Here is a 13,516-nt window from a genome sequence, read left to right as displayed (position 1 = left end):
TCCAGTGAAATATATTTATGTTTGTGGTTGTAATGTGACAAAATATGGAAAAGTTCAAGGGGTATGAATACTTTTGCAAACCACTGTACATTAAAAATACATTTACTTACAGTAAATATGCCCCTGGGTGCATTTTTTTTGGTTGTAGGACTGTTTTTTTAAAGAAGTACATACCCAAAGTTGAGTAAAAAAATCTTTAAAAAAGTGAATTTTGCATAATAGAAGAAAGACCCCTTTAATGTATATTTTAAAAAACAGTAAAATTTAAATTATGTGTTCAAATATATAGACTAATTTATTGGAACTAAGCTGGAAAAATAAATATGAAAATCAATTAAAATATAAAACAGGAGATAAAGTTATTTATTAATTTAAATGGTGCATTTAAGTGTATTTATTTAGTGGTTCATAAAATTCTTTTATTTCTAATTATGTCAGTTTTGGTCCTCCGTACTGCAGAAGCCTGATGATCATCTATTCATTCAAATCAGATGTGTTGGAGCAGAGAAACAAGTAAAACATGCAGGGCTGCGGCCCTCCAGGACCAGGATTGCCCATGCCTGAACTAGACTGTTTAACTAAATCTGTAAAGGCACTGGATTTCTTTCTGTTTATTATTCTAATAATGTATATATTTGTGCTTAATTGAAAATAAAAAAGGCTCCATTGAAGTTGTAATTTATGTTCCTTTATGCCTGTGTTAATCCGGACTTTGTTTATTTGACATTAAACGTGTAATTTCCAGGTAAGGTGCTTTCTGGTGAGGAAGATGGTTTGGAGGATGACCCTGAGAAAACGGAGGTGACTGCTGGAGCCTTTACAGGTGAGGTGCTCCCTCCAAGTTGCAATTTCAAAGTCATGGGATCAGGTTTTTAAACCTTTGTTTTCAAAATTTGCTCGACCCTACCATGTGTTTGTGCAGATGGCTCCTCTGCCGCCCAGGTGGACATTATCACCGAGCAGCCACGCTCTTCCCAGCACGCTCTACAGCCCGGTGACTCTGTGGACCTCAGCGCCTCCTCAGACTGGACATCTGCATCAGGCACCCCCGAATCACCCAATAACAACGAGGAGGAAATGCTGAGTCGGAGCTCCAGTGGGGCCAACGTGACCCCGGAGACGGCGGACTACACCACACCAGAAAACGCCACTCCCGAGGGAGGGCCCCTCGGAGGGGCTGGGGCGCCGCTCGGACCCAACGACCACTCGCTTCCACCCAGTGACTCATCTCAGACAACCACAGAGGGACCAGATTCAGCTGTGACCCCTTCAGATGTAGCAGAACTGGTGAGTGTGATGCTGTTCGTTCTAACTTTTGTTTGTATGAAGTACAGAAGACGACTCTTCTACAGATGAGAACTAATTTATATAATTTGTAAAGATGTAAAGGAAACTTTCTGTTAAGCCAGAATTTATGGAATGAACCACTTTGTCCCACACTAATTGCTGAAATATTACTCCCCTAAATTACTCCAATTAATGTTTCTGCTGATATTTTATAGTAAAAAGGCTTTTGGAAAAATCAGTCCTAGCCCAATAAGTTGAAATGGAAATAATAATAATCCAACTACCGTATTTATTCAAATATAATATGTAAAATTAAATCCATAAAATCATCCATAAAGTTGGGGGGTATAGTATTATACTCGGATAAATATTTTTACTTATGTATTTTAACTGAAATATCGGCTTCATTCACAAAATTGAGTCCGGAAATGAGACCGCATCGTAAAAGCAGTTGAAACGAGCTTATCTCTGACACTCCTCCGTGCTTCAGAGTGAGAAAATAACAGATCCAAACAGGCGACATGATGTGAAAAAAAGGGGGGGAAAGTGTTCCTGCACCTTAGAAATGATAACGAACTAATGACATTAGCGTGTGACTGAGCTGCTCCTTGAACAACAACAAACACATGTTCGTCTGTAATGGCTGCCGTCTACCGGTGTTCTGAAAAAGTTTGTATCCCTGAAAAAACGTTTCCCCACCAGAGGAGGCGCTCGCGAGTAGGAAGTAATCTGCTTTTCCCCCASAAGATGGCCCAAATCTCATGTGAAGTCTCTGACTTTTGTGTGGGCGCCTCCTGGTGGACTATGTGTAAAATGCCAGAATTCATATGATGCTGCTACAGCTGAAATATATTTGTTGTCAAAATACCTTTTAGTACATATGTTGTTAAAATAAAATGAACAGTCCAATGATCATTTTACTGATATGTATAAAGACTGCAAAGGCTAAAAAATCTTGAAGTCTGTATGAAATTGGAGGTAGTCCGAGGATTAAATTTTTTATGCTTTTTAAGCTCAAAAGGGGGGGGGGGGTCATATTATATATGAGATAGTATTATACACAAATAAATACGGTACTTTGGTTAGGAAAAGTGTAGGACATCATCAGTTACATGAAAATCGATAACAAATGAGCCTATTTAAGGCAAAGTGTCCCCCCCTAAGAGCCAAAATCCGTCTTCTCTGTGATACCAGGTTTGCATTATTTGCTTCCCACAAATGACAGAAAAACTTGTCCAGTTTAATAAATCTCACGGTTTGCCCCACCCCTCCTCTATCCTTGTGCTCACTTCGTCACAGTCACGCACTCCACTGCAGCAGGTGACCGAGCCGCCCCCACACTCACCAACTTCCACAGAGGGTCCCGATGCTTCAGACAGCGACTCCTCCGTCTACACCGCTTCTTTCTCGTCGTCTTCTTTCTCTTTCTCCTCCTCTTCCTCCTTCTATGCCACCTCCTCTTCTAGCACTAGTGACAAGGTCAGCCAATTGGACACTTTGAACCGAATGGGAGGTGCTTGCTTGTTTGGAACGATTTGGCTTTCTTTATTCTTTCTCCTTACGTTGGCTTGTTTGTCTCGACCCATGCACAATTTACCTGGGTTTTGACATATTTTCCCCTCTTGTTGTCATGAATGATAGATTGTGGCTTTTCCCTGATTTTGATGAGTTTTTCCCTCAATAATCAGATGCTTTTGAAGGACAGAAAACAGTAATTATAAAATGTTCTGATGTGTTGATTTGAGTTTTAAAAGAATAAGCATGAAGGCGTAGTGTTCCTAAAGGTGGTATCACACTGAGCTATGTCTGTTGGAGACTACTTAGTGACTTAAAATCACAACAAAATAGACAAATTTTAAGTTTCTGTTTCAGAATTTTGAGTGTTTGCAACCAAGTGATCAGCAAACTGTGCTGTTGTGATTTAGTATGGCCATGTTTTGAAAATCACTGTTTATGTCCATGTTCACAGTAGGGTTGGGCGATATTGGCAAAAAAAACAACAACAATTAATTGTGGTATTTAACCGATAACGATTAATATAAGGATTAATGCCCTGCAGTCACTTGACGCCCGCATGTCCTAGTCACATGACCAATTTAAATCACTCTAGCAGAAAAGATTTGCTCTCTGTGAAAATCTGTTCCAAACTGCATACAAAGTACAGACTTCAGGCTATACATCAATTTTTAAATTATGTTGATAGGCCAGGTAAAACCGGAGTTCTGATAAATAAATTACAGAATGTTTTTTTTTTAATGTTTGTCGTATTTGAAGCGTAGAGGACTGACAGGAGAAATCTCCAGTCAGTCTGCCTGGTGGCATTAATCGATTGAGGTTTTTCTGGCCATTAATTGCACATGATATGATTTTTGCCCAACCCTAGTTCACAGCTTATAAAACTGTATTCTAGGCTGTGTGCACAACATCCTTTTGCCCACATTGTAACTTCTTTAGCTTGCTTTGTACCCACTTCGGCAGCCACACCCACAGTGAACGTTTTGTAGAGATTTTATGAATTCTGTTTGTTCACCAACTAGTCGCCAGCAGATGCAGCCCAGTTAGATAAAATCTTTCATTTGTTTTTAGTTCGCTTACCATTTGAACATTCAACAAACAAATGTAGTTTACAATGAAAAACAAACATGCAAAATAAAGCAAAATGTGTTTAAATTATTCAATTAAACTTGGTTTTCTGTTTATAAAACAAGATCCCTGCAAAAGGGGACTTTTGTGGCATTTAAGTCACGTTTAAACCAACTTAGAGATGTTTTGATAAAAGTACTTTTTCCCTAGAACTAATAGGAGCAAAACTAGTGTGTAATGTGGGAACCATAACTGTAAAAAATGTCCAGCCTTTGCTTCCTCTTGTGTTCTGTTGATTTGCTGTAAATTGAGTTGTTCCGAGCATGATTCAGCAAACCTTGTGATACCAGAGTGTATGTTTTTGATTTACAGTTCATCCACTTCTTATGTTATTCTTATCACTTTAGCAAATTCAAATTCCCGAGTTGAAAAGTGTGAAGTAGAGCTTGCATGCAGTTGCTTTTCAAACCAACAGAAGTTGTCACATTTTATTCTCTTATGTGGTTGTTTTTTTGTTTTGTGTGTAACTAAGGTTCTTGATGGCAGTGAAAGCCAGTACTCTGGAATGCAGATAGGAACGCTACAAGACGAAGAAGATGAAGGAGCAGCACCTTCCTCCCAAGAAGAACCCTCAGAACCATTCTTGCAGTCAGCACTTGGTATGTTTGTTTCCAAAGCTTGACATAAACCCTTAAAGATGTTAAACATATGAGTTCTCTTGAAAGTCGTCATTTCTGATGTGCGCAGCTCTGAGTAAGCCTCATCTTTTCGAGGGCCAAGGCCACAACCGGCAGGGCTCAGACAGCAGCGTGGATCGCCTTATACCGAAGGATGAACCTGCTGAACCTGAACCTGTTAATAAGGTGAATTCACTCAAATGAACGGTTTATGCATGTGAAAGATAATCAATAATTTAGGCATGTTCCTAACCAGATAGACAACGCACCAATAGTTGAATGTTTGAAAGTGAAAAGAGTCCATACAACACCACACCAGAGCGGTCGTCTGAAGGCAGCTTATTGTCAGTGGTGCGTTCAGAGCCGTTTATCAGGAAGTCACATCGTTATAACCATCATCTTCAGGACCTGACTCCGCCTATTGTTTGCATCATCAAAAAGGGTCACCCTGTTGCTGAAAGTCAGGTCTTCATACAATTTTCCTGTACTAATGACAAACCACAGTTCAATTAAGTGTTGAATATGTGTTCATCTTATCTATATGTACCTTCTGCTCTGAGTAACCATCTGTGACAGCCACTCAGACCAGTCTGTACATAAAATCACCTGTTCAATCACAAAAATATTCACACAATGTTTTACAAAACTATATCATATTTCACATAAGAAAAGACTATAAAACGTGTAGTACTTTTTAAAAGTCAGTAGTAAACAAACCAATAAATTTCGTCACATGGTCACCATGTTATGTTATAAAACATGAACCATTGAGGCAGTTTTGAATGTTAGATATTGCTTTTATCCTGGAGACCTGAGATCAATTAATTCATTTTCAAATGTATGAAATTCTCTCTGTGGTTCTTCACTGAATATATTTCAGCCATCAAGAATAAAGGGTCCAATTGGACACTACACAGACCAGGAGTTGGAGCCACTAGTGCACTGTGTCCGACTTCTTGCTGCTTCGTTTCTTCTGACGGGGCAAAAAAATGGTGAGTAGCTGTTTAGGTTAGGGGCTCTCAAGCCCTTTGAGTCTGGGGACCACTTACAAGGGCCAAAAAATTCCAGGAACCCCCCTCATAAACCCCATGCTGTTTTAAAAGTTAATTTATTGTCATTTCAACCCCTAAATGCCATGGGAATATTTCTATTTAGTGTATTATGTTTGTTTTATTAGTTCATTGTTCTCCATGCATTTTCAAAAATAAAAACCAAATTAACAATTTAGGTCGTATTCAGACCTGATAATTTGCTCCGCTTTAAACGAACCAGAGTTTGTTTCCAGCGTTGGTCCGGACATTTTCTGCAGGTGTGAATACACTCATGYGAACTCTGGTGCGGATCAAACAACCGGACCGAGACCTGCATTTTGAGGTGGTCTCGGTYCGYTTCCAAAYGAACTCTGGTGCGGTTCGCTTCAGTTYGCTTCTGGTGTGMATACAGACCGGACYCTAACYGAACCAACTGCATTAAACATGCRCCTTTTTGGACTTCACAGGCCACCGTTGCYGAGCTAAATAAACTGAAAACATACCTGTTTCGTCGTCTCCTGTTAGCAGCTTTACTGCCGGCATGTTGTGGGTCAGAACACGCAGAGCACCTCGTCTCCTTTGGGTTGCGGGACACATTTACTGACGCCGCTCCAAAATTAGAATATCATCACAGAACCACCATTAAATTAGCTGCTTCTGACATTTTAAATGCTATTGCAGTTGTACTATCAGCAAAAATGTGCGCATCAGAACCGCAGCATGCAGGACTTCCTTGTTTTCTTCTGGGTCTGTGGCTCAGTCCCGCCCCCGTCCTTTTTTTGTCCAATGGGAGCAATGATCGTCAGCCTCGTGGCTTTGTTTACAACTTATAGTTCGTTTGCAAAAAAAGCACAATGTGAATGCAAACCGCACCAAACGAAAAAAAGTCCATTTTTGGTCCGGACCAAACAATTGGACCAAAGGACTGTCCTGGTCTGAATACACCCTTAGTGAAATTTTTTGAGGACCCCCAAGATACCTCTCACGGACTCCTGGGGGTCCTGGGACCCCAGTTTGAGAACCTCTGCTTTAGGTTGTAAATGCGCAGTATATCAAATCTGCAGAAATAAAGCAGTTTATATCTTCTGTTGGACATGTTTCAATTGTTGTTTGTGCCTGTTTTTGGCTTTTCTGTTATGTAATTATTAGTTTTTTGTTTATTTAGGGTTAATTCCTGATAAAGAGGTGCGAGTGAGCGTGAAGGCCTTGGCGGTCAGCTGCATTGGAGCAGCAGCAGCACTGCACCCTGAAGCCTTCTTCAACTCTCTCTACTTGGAGCCACTGGATGGTGTTCCAGCAGCAGGTAGGGAAAAGAGATCCTGAAGTGTTTTGTCTAGTCACTCACTACATACTGAGCTTTTTTTGTACTGATTTCTGGCAGCATCAATTTCTGTATTTTGATTTTTATTGCAGCGAAACCTAATGCATTTACTGACAACTAGATTTACGTACCACAGTACTGTTTGGACCACGTTTTCTTTTTTTTTTATTTCATTTTGCAGAGAGACAACATATTAGTGATGTTCTCTGCCTGATTGATCATGGGGACCCACAGATCAGAGGTGCCACAGCCATCCTCTGTGGAGCCATCATACAAGCAGCACTAACCAAAACACGTTATAACATACACACCTGGCTGGCCAGTGTGCAGAGTGCAACAGGTTGGTGTGTTAACCTTGTTTCTGATGTGTTGAAAATCTATGTTTGAAGTTGTGCTCACAGCTGTCTCTTCTCCAGGCAACCCTCTGTCCCTGGTGGATTTGGTGCCTTTACTACAAAAAACTCTAAAAGATGATTCCTCCGTCACGTGTAAGATGGCTTGTTGTGCAGTCAGGGTAAGCTGGGTCTGTGTGATTGTGTGCTTTGTGCTGTCTGTGTGGGTGTTGATGTTTGTGTGTGTGTTTAGCACTGCATCATGACGCTGTGCAGCAGCACTCTGAGTGAGCTCGGCCTTCAGTTGGTGATAGACCTCTTTGCTCTCCGGGAATGTTCCTACTGGCTTGTTCGCACTGAGCTCTTGGAAACCTTGGTTGATTTAGACTTCAGGTAAAATATTTATCTGAATTTTTTATATCTCACACTTCAGCTCAACTTTAAAGATGTGCTGCTGTGTCTCACTGAAAGTTCCTGCTCCATCTTGTCTTTTAGATTAATCAGTTTCTTGGAGAGAAAAACGGAAACGTTACACAGAGGAGATCACCATTACACTGGGGTGAGTGCTGTCACACAGTCTCTGCTTTAAAAAACTTTACATTTACTCACTGTGGTTTTGAATTCCTTTATGTTCCTTTAGCAACTTCGTCTGCAGGACAGAGTTCTGAACGATGTGGTTATAAATCTGTTGGGAGACGACGATCCAAGAGTACGACACGTGGCGGCGTCTGCTGTTAGCCGGTACACTTCCTGTTCTATGTTCACTGGCATGATGAGACCGCAGTGTAAACAATCACTCCTACAGCTTATTGAATTATAGATGATTAAAACTGAAGTTTGGTTCAGGTTTGTTTTATGACTGTTTTCTTGTTTCTTCTGACCAGGCTAGTTCCAAGACTGTTCTATGACTGTGATCAAGGCCAGGTGGATCCTGTGGTGGCGATTGCTCGGGACCAGAGTTCAGTTTATCTTCAGCTGCTTATGCATGAGACACAACCCCCCTCCCAGTTCACAGTTAGCACAATCACAAGGTGCTGAAGAAAAAACAGTTGAATTAAAAACTTTGTTGACAATTACAGAGTAAACCCCTCACAGATTCTCAGACAGACACTTTTTTTTTCAGGACGTACCGAGGCTACAACTTTTCCAACAGTGTGTCTGATGTCACGATGGAAAACAACTTGTCCAGAGTTGTAACTGCAGTCTCCCACGCTTTCACTTCCTCTACCTCCAGAGCACTAACTGTAAGTTTTCAACAAACTACTACACTGACTTCTGCATATCAAGGGTTTACCTTATATTTGCACAGCGTGCTTAGATACTATTATGTCTTTTGCAGTTTGGCTGCTGTGAGGCTCTGTGCCTCCTGGCATCAAACTTTCCAGTTGGCACTTGGAGCACAGGCTGGCACTGTGGCTACGTTAGCTCTAGTAGCAACTTCTCTTCCCGCTCGAGTCTGAACCGCAGCAGAGGCAGGACCCTCAGGTTTGTGAATCCTCTCTGTTTATTTATTAACAGGGTTCATGCAGGGTCTTAAAAAGTCTAAAATCTGAAAATCAAAATTTTACACCTAAAAAAGTCTTGAAAATGCACAGATTTTCATCCAAGGTCTTAACTTTAATTTTGTCGAGTCTTATTTTTTAAACTTGCGATTATTCCAGAGAAGCATTGGCTACATAAATAAACAGAGTAAAGCGCCATGATTAGAGGTTGATGTGATCTGGCTTCATGAAGTGCTGTTTACTACTGCTCTTGGTCTGTGGTTAAACTACAAATCCCATGATAACTGCAGGCAATAAATGGCACAGTTTACTGCCATGTTTTTGACCTCTTTGCCACTACAGCCCCCCACATACGGCAGCTTGTTCACCCGCCCAAAAAACAAAGAAGTTCTGTCATGTCCACTGCTTATGGTTTAAACATGGGAAGTGAGTTTTCAATGAGACTCGGCTTGATATCAGAGATTTTTGCATTTGGTTGGAAGCGGTCCACAGCAGTCGATATGAAGGTCTCATAGATATGACAGTTTCATTCAAACGATTTAGTGTTCTTGTATTAAAATTAAATATTTTTTAATAGCTAAATTGATAGCTATAAAAGGTTTCTATGTTAAAATTTCTGGGACCATTTGAATGTTTCTGTTAATGTGTCGATTTGGTCTTAAATGCCATTCCTAATGGTCTTAAAAGGTCTTAAATTTAACTTACTGAAACCTGCGTTTGCTTTTGAATATTCTTCTTCTTTTCTTTGTTTATCTCGTTGACCGAGCTTTCTGTTTTTGATCATCTGTTCTGCAGTTTGTCACAGACGAGCAACACTCCAGCCTCTTCGAGCACCACTTCATCTGCACCAGACGCTGAGCGCAGGACCCTGATTGTAGGAACGGCTAACATGGTGCTCTCCTTACTGTCTTCTGCCTGGTTTCCTCTGGATCTCTCAGCACATCAAGATGCACTTTTGCTTTCTGGCAACCTGCTTGCTGGTGTGTAATTTGGATGAACATTTGGTGTAATTGCAGCTAACCAAATTTAAGCTTTTGCTGAAAAGAAATAAACTTTTACAGACTGAATTGCCTCTTAATCTTGTTCCTAGCTGTGGCGCCTAAATGTTTGCGCAACCCCTGGGCTGGAGAGGAGGAGGGCAGCAGTGGGAACACCAGCGGCGGTCCAAATAAAATGGAGGAACCCTGGCCGGCATTGTCAGAACGCTCTCTGGTGGTCATGGTGGAGCAGCTGTTCTCCCACCTGCTGAAGGTCCTCAACATCTGTGCTCATGTGCTGGATGACACACCACCTGGACCAGCAATGAAAGTGAGCCTGATGTGACGTTAGCATGATTATATGTATTTTATTGTCAAAGCAGATGTGTATTTAGGCTACGTTTGCTCTGATATTTATCCTCCGCTGACTGCAGTTTATTTCTACATGATATTTGTGGTTTAAATTCAGTTCTTGTACTCTTGACCTTTATTTTTTTAGGCTGCTCTTCCTTCTCTCAGCAACACCCCGTCCCTCAGTCCTATCCGGAGGAAAGGCAAAGAGAAGGAGGCTGCTGAGCCCAACCCTTCTCCCATGAGCCCAAAGAAAAGCAGTGAGGTCAACACAGGTATGTCCAAACCTTAGAGTGGGGGTTTTTAACCTTTTTGACCTCGGGGCCCAATTTGTTGACATAAAGTGGCACGAGGCCCAGTCAGACATTACTAATGTAGGGATCAAAATGATAATTATTCTAAATTTTGGTTTAAAATGATAATTATTCTAAATCTTGGTTTAATTTTTGTTGTATTTGCATTATAACAAAATTAAATACACTGACAGTATAAAAGTAAAACTCCTGTCAAATAATCACAAGACATGATTATGACAAACATTATTTTATACTGTAACCTGCCCTGCAATTATTTGAACAAATACAGACTAGTCAACAGACCACTCAGGCTTATCAACACAAATATATATTTTAACATAAATAACAAAAATAGACAATTTAATAAATAAAATTGTGGTCATAACATAAATACATTCAAAAATATAAAAAAAAACTGTAAAAATAAATTTGATAAAGTGCAAATGAAAATAAAGCCTTTTTAAACTTTTGCATGGTAGAACCAGAGGCTGCTTTTCATATTAGTGACAAACAATAACAGTAACAGCTTTTTAACAAGTTTAAAGTTTCTTTAAAATACATTCAAAATGTTTAAAAATAAACTACAATAATTAATTTGATAAAGTTCAAATTAAAATATAGCTGTATCTGCAACTGTATTTGAAAATGTTTTGAACTTTTAAAATATTGCCTGGTAGAACCAGAGGCTGCTCTTTATGTTGGTGACAAACTTTGGCCTTTTTTGACGGGTTGCCTTCATTATTGCTTTTGTTTTTCATTTAAAATAGGTTTCCACTCTTGGCAGGTAGCTAAGATCCTTCTTCTACGTATTAAATAAGTTGTTAAACATCTGAGTGGTGCACTACAGCTACTAGTGGTGAGAAAGTGTATTGCACCTTATTCAAAATCAATGCTGTCCTGCGGCCCAAAGTTAAAAACTGTTGAACTTTTGAGGCCCTCAAGGTGGCAATGGGTTAAGAATCTCAGCCTTAGAGTGCTTGGATGTGGATACTGTTTATCTGACCAACTGTTTAATAAGCTGTCTTTGTTTGAACAGGCAGGCCATCAGACAGCACAGGGTCAACAGCCGTAAACAAATCTACCACCCTCGGTAACTTCTACCACCTGCCTCCCTATCTCAAGCTCTACGATGTCCTCAAAGCCACCCATGCTAACTACAAGGTCAGGGCACTTGTCTTATTGGAACAACGATTTACAAGATTTTTGATGCAGGAAGTTGTTTTCTAAATGTTTCTTGTTGTCTCTTAGGTGACACTGGATCTCCACAGTAGCCAGGAGAAGTTTGGAAGTTTCCTGCGTTCTGCTCTAGATGTTCTGTCTCAGCTGCTGGAGTTGGCCACATTGCATGACATTGGGAAGGTGATGTTTTAGTATTTGTGGAATCAAATTAGGAAGGTTTTCATGAGCATTTGGGTCAGCAATGAAAACAAAATAGTTTAAACTAAAAAAAAAAAGTCGGTAAACAATTTGTCCTTTCTTTGTCAGTGTGTAGAAGAAATTCTTGGCTTTTTGAAGTCCTGCTTTTCCAGAGAACCAACCATGGCTACTGTTTGTGTCCAGCAGGTGAGTCATTTCTGTGTTTCATTTCTGAGGTGTAGGTTTGTGCCCTGTCACGTTATGTGTGGCAGTCCGTATGGTTTTAGCACTGAGCAGTGTGCTACAGCCGGCATGACTCCACGCAGAATGAGGCTGGTTCCTGCCGACAGGGCCTGTAAAGGCATTGGTTTCCCTGTGCGATGGTTCCATACATTCATTGTTTTTATTCTTAACAGTCACATAGTCTTAACCGGATGTCTTTCCACCATTTAAGAACTTTTTGCATGCTGATAATTCATTACAGATTCAGGTTTTATGGCCTGTTTTAAGTTTGTTCCTGCACTAAAATTCCAAGACGTATGTTTTAGTTGTTGAAGACCCTGTTTGGAACCAACCTGGCCTCCCAGTATGAAGGCGTCTTGTGTGGTCCCAGCCGCTCCCAGGGCAAAGCCCTTCGACTGGGCTCCTCCAGCCTGCGACCGGGTCTCTACCACTACTGCTTCATGGCTCCGTACACACACTTCACCCAGGCTCTCGCTGATGCTAGTTTACGTAACATGGTGCAGGCTGAACAGGAGCAGGATGCATCTGGGTGAGTCTCTATATAAGACGTGTAGGTGACTAAAACATTCAATAAAATGCAGGCATTTTGATGAGCACTATTAGGTTTATAAAGTTGTCTATATATGGAATATAACAAGTTTTCTCTTTTAATTTTACATGTTTAGATGGTTTGATGTGATGCAAAAAGCTTCCAATCAGCTGAGGTCTAACATTGCAAATGCAACACGTCACAGAGGAGACAAGGTACGCTTAAAATGTCCTGCTTTTAAAACCAAGTTTCTTTTTTTCCCCCCTCTATTTTTATTATTTTTTCTTCTGAAACAAGTTAAACAAAAACAACTCCGCTGACGTTACAGGATACAAAGTTTTCATCAGTCAAATTCCACCGTGCAAATAGTCTGTTTTGATCATTTTACTATCCGTATAAAGTGCTGCTTCCTGGTACAATAGTTTGCTTTTGGAAGTCACTTTTTTTTTGAAGTGAGTGGTTGAAGTAAAATACAGCGTCTGAGCACTTTCAGCACAAACACGCCAACGAACTTCTGACCAATCACACAATAAAGTTCTTATATGGAGGGGGGTAAAAAGTTCGACCCGCAGGTTGCGACAAAAAGTGCCAAAATGTTAACGTGAACAGAATGACACAGTTTTCATCATGAAACTGTGACAGTTCGGCTGCAGCTTGCTGGAGCCTTAAACCTAATCTTCTCCAAGTCCAAATGCATCATTACATCCCCAAGCTTGTTTACAGATCAGTAAGATCAGCCTCCTAGCAAGTAAACATATAAACAATATCATACTACTTTCCAATTAACTTTTCACTATCTGAGGATCTATTATTCCTAATATTACAGCTTGAAGGTTTGGGTCTGTGCGTCACCTGTGACATTGTTGGAAAAATATTTGACCAAAGATTGGACAGCTTGGGACAACTTCAGAATATATGGGTCAAGGAGGCTGATGTTTGTTTACATTGTACACACAAAGCGACAATATTTGGAAACACTGCTCAGTTTCTGTCTAGACCAGTGAAGTTTATGTATTACCTTAAATTGTAAT

General features: G+C 40.4%; 1 protein-coding gene across 6 annotated transcripts in view; it reads left to right on the top strand.

Moving 5' to 3' along the window:
* htt (huntingtin) overlaps positions 1-13,516 on the top strand; it is a 43,038-nt gene that overhangs the window by 7,490 nt on the left and 22,032 nt on the right. For all 6 annotated transcript variants that reach the window (XM_014018111.1, XM_014018108.1, XM_014018114.1 and 3 more), the window contains 22 exons: positions 746-823; positions 923-1,287; positions 4,403-4,529; positions 4,618-4,733; positions 5,428-5,539; positions 6,744-6,881; positions 7,081-7,239; positions 7,316-7,413; positions 7,485-7,624; positions 7,727-7,790; positions 7,872-7,972; positions 8,116-8,262; positions 8,355-8,475; positions 8,571-8,716; positions 9,529-9,713; positions 9,824-10,041; positions 10,210-10,336; positions 11,394-11,518; positions 11,606-11,716; positions 11,843-11,920; positions 12,262-12,485; positions 12,622-12,700. In XM_014018111.1, the coding sequence (XP_013873565.1) occupies positions 746-823; positions 923-1,287; positions 4,403-4,529; positions 4,618-4,733; positions 5,428-5,539; positions 6,744-6,881; positions 7,081-7,239; positions 7,316-7,413; positions 7,485-7,624; positions 7,727-7,790; positions 7,872-7,972; positions 8,116-8,262; positions 8,355-8,475; positions 8,571-8,716; positions 9,529-9,713; positions 9,824-10,041; positions 10,210-10,336; positions 11,394-11,518; positions 11,606-11,716; positions 11,843-11,920; positions 12,262-12,485; positions 12,622-12,700 (3,059 nt within the window). The remainder of the gene's footprint in view (positions 1-745; positions 824-922; positions 1,288-4,402; positions 4,530-4,617; positions 4,734-5,427; positions 5,540-6,743; positions 6,882-7,080; positions 7,240-7,315; positions 7,414-7,484; positions 7,625-7,726; positions 7,791-7,871; positions 7,973-8,115; positions 8,263-8,354; positions 8,476-8,570; positions 8,717-9,528; positions 9,714-9,823; positions 10,042-10,209; positions 10,337-11,393; positions 11,519-11,605; positions 11,717-11,842; positions 11,921-12,261; positions 12,486-12,621; positions 12,701-13,516) is intronic.

Source organism: Austrofundulus limnaeus, unplaced genomic scaffold (genome assembly GCF_001266775.1).
Source record: "Austrofundulus limnaeus strain Quisiro unplaced genomic scaffold, Austrofundulus_limnaeus-1.0 Scaffold183, whole genome shotgun sequence".
Taxonomy (NCBI): Eukaryota; Metazoa; Chordata; class Actinopteri; order Cyprinodontiformes; family Rivulidae; genus Austrofundulus; species Austrofundulus limnaeus.
Note: the sequence above shows the minus strand (reverse complement) of the source record. Positions and strands in the feature narration are given on the sequence as shown.